Below are 7,335 nucleotides of genomic sequence, written 5' to 3'. Positions count from 1 at the left end.
GTTGACGTTTCAAGTCAGTCTTTCATGTCAGATCTTTAAATATCCGTCCCTTCAAATCACATGTTGATTTGTTGATTTATTTATTATCTCATCTTGTTTTGAGAAAGCTAATATTTTTAAGGCATTTTTAAGGTATGACTCAAAAGAAAACACTGTAAATGGAATGAACATATAAGTTACAAGTGAAAACAAATCAATAACCTATTCCTTAATAGTGTTACCTCTGACATGAAGCTAAATAGTTCAAAAAATATATCAATATCTTGCATACATTTTTAACATAGAATTTTCTGGAAACAGTATGTGGGTGCGATATATAGGATTTAAAAACTACGTCAGAAATATGTAAATTATTCTTGGCCAATTCAACCGCATATAAACATAGCGTGCTCTCAGGTTCAATTCATTCTGACACTACTGATTGTGTTTGCATTGTCTGCAGTATCTACGTGAGTATGATAACATTTATGCAATGAATTATTTGCAGCATATCTATCTATCTATAGCATCTCTCATGCATGAAAGTATTGATCATTCAAAATTCTTTCTTTGCATATACGCTTTTCATTTTTTTGGTTTATTGGGACTGCTAATATTGGCCACATAGAATCCGTTCTTGTGTATCTAAATTTTGTATTTTGCTTTCTTATTTCGGCTGAGATTCAAAGAATAAAATGTGTACATGTTTTATCCTTATTCTGACTATACAATGTACTTAGATTAAATGCGATCATAACGTCACTATTTAACGTGCAGTCTTGAGTACCTATATGTTAGCTAATTGAAAACATGTTTTGCAATTTAAAACTACGAATAGCACTAATCACATGGTAATTGTTTATTGACACTCGCGTATATGTCCGACTTTCTTTGATATCCTATTTATGTTCGGTTGTGAGTAAAATGTAGTCTATACATAATAGCAACGTAACTCGGATGGTAAACACATCGTAGTGTAGTATATGCTAATATACAAGGTTTTGTATTTGTACGGCGATTTCCAAATGCATCTAAAATACGATAACAATGTTATAGATTGTTTTTAGTGTTATATATGTACCTTCCTCTCATTTGGATTGAAATCATTGTGTAATAACTATTCAAATAATATGACACATCGCGAATACTATTCACATTTAGCTGTCTTTATTTGCTGTGACGACACGTGATGTAATGTAGTTCAGATATAAAAATGACTATGAACGTTTGTTGGGTAGAAATATTAAAGATCAATACAGGCTAGTACTGTTTTAGTGTTTGTCCCAGTTGTTTTTAGTAATTAAGATGTTGACCAACATGATTTATATACACGCATACTAATGTTGATGTCCCACTCAACTGTACTATGTACTGTGTAATTACTTAGTGAATATTGTAGCTGCATATTAGAAAAATGAATGAAATTTGTGTTTTGTACTATATAAATATTATCTTTTTATAATAATTATTTTTTAACCTGGCTGACTGAAATCAGAAAGCTAAGAATGATGGAAAACACAATAACTTATGACTGATAATGAGACAATCAATTTATATACAAATTATTATTTTCAGAAATCAAGGTATATTCAGAACTAAATAATGTTTATCATTTAGTGGTTTTACTGTGTCATTAGTAACGGTTTTAATATTTGATTCAACAGACTTGGTTACCGTTCAGAAGAATTGGTTACTATGCTTCATATTCAATCAATATGTATATTTGTTATGATGGCGATGTTTGTACATTGCATCAACACAGTAAGTGATAATTAACATACTGATATCAATCAAACTCATTAGTCTCAGCATTTTAAGTTATCGGATCAAGAATTTTAATTTTTTTAATACTTCAACAGGCAGCTTCTTCGGAACCACCCGAAGAAACGGAAAGTCCTAATACTATAGAGTCTGATATAAAGTTAACCGATGAGCAACTAGCTGAAATTAAAGCAATAGTAGCCGCTGAAGCAAGTGGGGTCGGTGCGAGAAAAGCTATAACTAGCCTTTCAAAGCGTTGGAATAATGCTATTGTGCCATATGTGATATCATCAACAAGTAAGTATATGTCTGTTTGATAGTTTGTGCTTTCATGTATCAAGTTTTCAGTACATAACATGTATCTATATTATTACAGGTCAATCTGATGCTGCCGTAATAAAAAAAGCGATGACCTACTGGGAGAGTAACACTTGTATTAGATTCCCACCGTATAACTCGGGCGCAGGGCATTCTGATAGAATTAGCTTTAAAAAAGATAATGGGTAAGGTTACTACCAATTTTAGTAACAGACTTTGAGCATATTAGTTAATGTCTGTGCCGTTGCCGTATTTGGCGTTGTTGTGTGAAGGTTTATATTATTAGTGATACATTTCTGTATATGTTACCTTTATAGATGCTGGTCTTACGTTGGTCGCACTGGTAATGGTGCTCAAGATATTTCTATCGGATATGGTTGTGCATATGTGAGTTACGTTTGTATTTAAGTGTCTTTTTTCTGGTATACTTTTGGGGTATTTGTTGTTTATGAAATAAATATGTGCGTGATATCAATTAAATAATAATTAAATTATAATTATGATGAATAGTCATTGTTACGTCAATACTGACATAAAAAAATGCGACTGTTGAATTGACCATAGCGTCGTTAGAAAGATATTTACGTAGAAATATAGTACAAAATACTACACATTGATTTATCTTGATAATATGATTATATTATAAAACTCGATTAGTAAGCATAGAATTTTTGATCATTCACATCGGGTAGTATGAGATTTCACATTCTGCGTAATCCAATCTCTGATAGCTTATAGCCTCTACAACACAGAGGCATGGAGACCAAATTTTGCAGCATTGAGCATTTGAGCATCTCAACACAGATACACGTGCCAATTGTGACAATTTCTTTCCTGACAATTCAGATATCAAGACAGAATATTCAATGGCCCAAATTATAATGAACATGATATATAATCCTCAATTTTGCTAAAGCATTTTGAATCAGTGGCGATCTAAAATGTTGTGCCATGATGTATTTGACGATCTTGATTAATACATATTAGTTTGTCTGAATTTAGGACCAATTTTTCAAACAAAACCACAACAAAGCAATGCATACATAATACAAGGGTGTCAGAAAAATACATATAATGCAATATATTTTCAAGTCACACCACATTCATCAATTATCTTTTACATACTAGTAATTGATTATACAGATACTGACATTTTCTTATGTGCCCACTCACTTCTTTTGTATGTTGCTGCATTAAACAGAAAGGAACTATTGCTCACGAAATTGGTCATGCAATAGGATTCTGGCATGAACAAAGTCGCACAGACCGAGATGATTACGTTACAGTTCACTGGAACAACATCCAGTCGGGTAAAAGTCACAATTTCAACAAATATACCTCTGCGGATGTTAATATGTACAACGTGCCATACGACATTGGATCGATTATGCATTATGGTGCTAAGGTAGGACTATATTGTAAATATTAAAACATTAACTGTATTCACCATATGTGATCACTCATAATACGACCGGTCCTATGCAATATATCTTTACATTGGAAGCTTGTATATTAATTAACCCACCGAGTTCTAAAGTCAACTTTTGTCACCATTCTCAAATGTCAAACCTACATACTCTTTAAGTTTCCAAACTTATGCCCATTCTGCCCGCAATTGTCAATTAAATATAACCTATTTTGCCGAGAGAATAATTATGACTTTCAAAGGGGTATCGTGCAGTTACAAACTAAATGTCCCCTCATACATGCAATGTGTGATATTTACAAGTCAAAATAAATTCAGTATTTCAGCACGAATGGACAGGATACAATAACAGCGAATAACCCAGCTGACCAAGACAAAATGGGCGAGCGTGATTATTTGAGTAACGCTGATATTTTTTTAGCCAATATAATTTATGATTGCCCAGGTATGTATGTATGTATTTTTTTATTTTTTTTATTCTATTTATTAATAATGTTACCCAGTTTATTCATTTTTGTGATGATGCAGATATACATCGCCAACAAAAATAATTAGCATCAGAGCAAATTTTTCATTGTTTTACATGTGATTGGACACACTTCGTCATACTACTTTATGGACAAACTTTTATGAACGTGCAAATATCAGCACCGAATAGCATGAACACACTTGTACGGTTACTGGCAAAGCTCATTTAAATAACACCTAATTTTATACAGTTGTGTTTTTTTTAGTTTCTGGTGATATCCAGTTATAATTTAGTTATTTCACTGTTTTTTTTAGCTATTCGAGCTCATTTTGTATCAATGTATTACGTTATAAAATTGTTGTTGATGACACATTTTTCAGCTCTGCCAAAAGCAAGCACAGAATCAGTGTATCCGGCGGTTGATCAATGTAAATCTCCATATAAAGTTAATAATCAAGCTAGTCTGAATCGGGCAAGACATGCGCTACAACAGAATGGAGAAAATAGAAGCTTCTGGGTTGATGGCACGATTTCAGGCAGTACAATTACATTCAGTGATGGTTCAACAATGTCAGTAGATTCGTCTTTGTTTCACAGTAATGAACCAAATGGAAGTGGGCAATGTCTCCATTTGTGGTGAGTTCAAAATACAAGGCCTGTTTTCATTATTACATTTTATTCCGTATTTGCTTTGTATGTTAAAACAGTTTGATGTTTATTTAAATACTGTCAGAATGACGACATACATTGCAGAGTAATTTAATTCATCATAAAATAGCTATCTGAACAACTTGTCATGCAGTACGAAGGTCGTGAGTTTATAGGTGAGTAAATAATTTTGAGCCCATATTGCCGTTATAAAGCGATCAAATACAATCATACTTACAGGTGGTACAACAATGACTGGAAATTGGATGATACGACGTGCGACTACAATCAGAAGTATCTATGTGCAGGTACAGTGATCGTTATGTGTATATATATGTATTATAGTTTTCCGCAAAAAGTTTACCCAAGGTCAATGAATACTCACGTTTTACATTTACATTTATACGGCAACACATTCACGTGTTCTGAAAATATTCCATGTATAAGTGATGTCTTATTAATAATGTTGTAATGGTCGTATATTCAACAGATTTACCGCGTCCTAGTTCTAGTACAGCGCTTCCGGCTAATGCTCAGTGTGATTCTGGATCTCTATTCCAAGTTGTTGACCAGGACGATTTAGAACGTGCACAGCTCGTAATTAAAACAAATGGAGAGAATAGAAATTTCTGGGTGGATGGGCGCTTATCAGGCAATACCATTACCTTCACTGGTGGTTCAACAATATCGGTTAATTCAGAATTGTTTCAACCAAATGAGCCCAATGGAAGTGGTCCCTGTCTCCATTTGTGGTGAGTACATATAATATATACTGTGTGTTATGTTGTTTTTCTTATTATTGACAGTGTACTATGGAAAATACAGAAAGGCTAATTACATGTTTTAGCACAATTTTAAAGTAAGACGTTTCTCAAAAATAAAAATAAAATATTGTCATTATATTTACATTTCCGACATTTTAGGATAAAATAAAATTTGATTGACAAAATGGTGTTAAAATAGAATTTTTAGTGTAACTTACAATTGTATCCTACGTCAAAAATATTTCGCAATATTTTAAAATTAAGCCAGGTGACATATCGTGAAAAATGATATTTGTTATCTCACAACGTATCTATTATATCAATAATTTCATTGGATTTGAAAAAAAAATCTCCTTATAAATATAAACACATTTTGACACAATTGCGTTTTACCTTCAGTTGCAAATTTATTAGCTTGGTGCTTACAAATGCAAACAATTTCATCGGATTAAAAAATCACTTCTGTCCTTATATACAGGTATTATAACAATACATGGAAATTAGACGACACTACATGCGGATATGCTCAAAAGTATTTATGTTCTGCTTAAGCTGTAAGTATCATACAAACTAAATAATTATAAATAGTTATAAATAATTATATGTGAGGTCTTAATAAATCTTCTCTTTTCTCGCGCCCACATTTGTTGTAAAATTAACTAAAATTCTTGATTGTATAATGTATTTCTGCTAGGCATCATGTTAAATGAATATTTTTAACTGTAGAGCTACCAGCCATCATTGGGGCGCCACTATCTGGCATCTGAATAGTTTCCACGGACATATAGCATGTATAGTGGAAAATAAAAAAATAGTACATGAAACAATTGAGCATAATGATAATGACATCTTCGAGATAGACACTGTTTTACTTTTGATTAATTGTAGTCCAATATTGTATTGCTGTAATTTTTTTAATGCAATTTGAAAAAAAAAATAATATTCTTGTTTGATACTGAAAGTAGATAATTATATATTATATAACTAAAATATAACTATATTGGATGCATAATGGCCTGATATTGAAGCAAACATCCGATTTGTTGTTTTATGAACCAATACAATAATTTATTAAGTTAGGCAAGTTAGGTAAACTGAAAATCCCTTTTTATTTCATTTTCTATCTAACGAGTATTGCTGCATGTCTTCAACGCAACCTTTTTGTGTATGGTAAACACGGTATGATTTATTGTCCAAATTACATCTTCAAATCAAAGTCTTAAATATTAATTCTTTTATTGCAGGAAATCGCAATTCAAACATGAAGTGTACCTCATTCATGAAATCACTCCGCAAATTATATTACTGCAATCGCATGCCTCGTAAATAAATCGTACGTGTAGTTTAGTTTCATTCCTAATGTTATTTTAGTTTATTATTATTGTTATTGCATGCTATAAAACTTGTTGAATTGCAGAACAATAAATAATCTAAAGCATAAATATTGAGTCTTTTATCGTGAAAGTGTGATGGCATGCATTTTCGGTGTATGATAATTCTAATTGTTTGAAACTTCACAAAGGAGCAATTGTAGTGCAGTATTGTACCACAGTATTAAAGACCTACAGTCTATTATGCGTTCGAATTACACATAATTGATACTTCTCATGCGACACACAACGACACTTAAAATAAACTTGCTAAAAGTCTTAGTATTCTGAATATCAAGACCGAGCTGTGGGATTAAGCAAATTTGTTGTCTTTATTGTTCTTTATGAAAAAATAGGATGCCAATAATTAAACGTCGACAAGTAAACTCCGACAACATCAGAATCCACAGGCAACTTTACGATTGCGAAAGAAAACGGTACAACATAGCCAATTCAGGGAGAGATTCGTCAATCAAGAGGTGACAAGCGCATCCTGCTCTGTTGTGGCAGGCACCACACACCGACACTGCAATATGCATCACAAAACCGATCGGTGACAATTGTGTTACAAGTAGGACGTAGTGTGTACAAAACACAAAC

General features: G+C 32.4%; 1 protein-coding gene across 1 annotated transcript; it reads left to right on the top strand.

Moving 5' to 3' along the window:
• The first annotated feature begins 354 nt into the window (after positions 1-354).
• LOC146734004 (protein SpAN-like) lies at positions 355-5,212 on the top strand. The gene is made up of 9 exons (XM_085490486.1): positions 355-449; positions 1,644-1,740; positions 1,839-2,037; positions 2,117-2,243; positions 2,376-2,445; positions 3,260-3,463; positions 3,803-3,929; positions 4,334-4,589; positions 4,842-5,212. The coding sequence occupies exons 2-9, from the start codon at positions 1,675-1,677 to the stop codon at positions 5,071-5,073; spliced, it is 1,281 nt and encodes a 426-aa protein (XP_085346612.1). The 5' UTR covers positions 355-449; positions 1,644-1,674; the 3' UTR covers positions 5,074-5,212.
• The last annotated feature ends 2,123 nt before the right edge of the window (positions 5,213-7,335 follow it).

Source organism: Saccoglossus kowalevskii, chromosome 15 (genome assembly GCF_978046115.1).
Source record: "Saccoglossus kowalevskii chromosome 15, keSacKowa6.1, whole genome shotgun sequence".
NCBI classification, from domain to species: domain Eukaryota; kingdom Metazoa; phylum Hemichordata; class Enteropneusta; family Harrimaniidae; genus Saccoglossus; species Saccoglossus kowalevskii.
The sequence above is the reverse complement of the archived record's forward strand: the minus strand, read 5'-3'. Positions and strand labels throughout refer to the sequence as shown.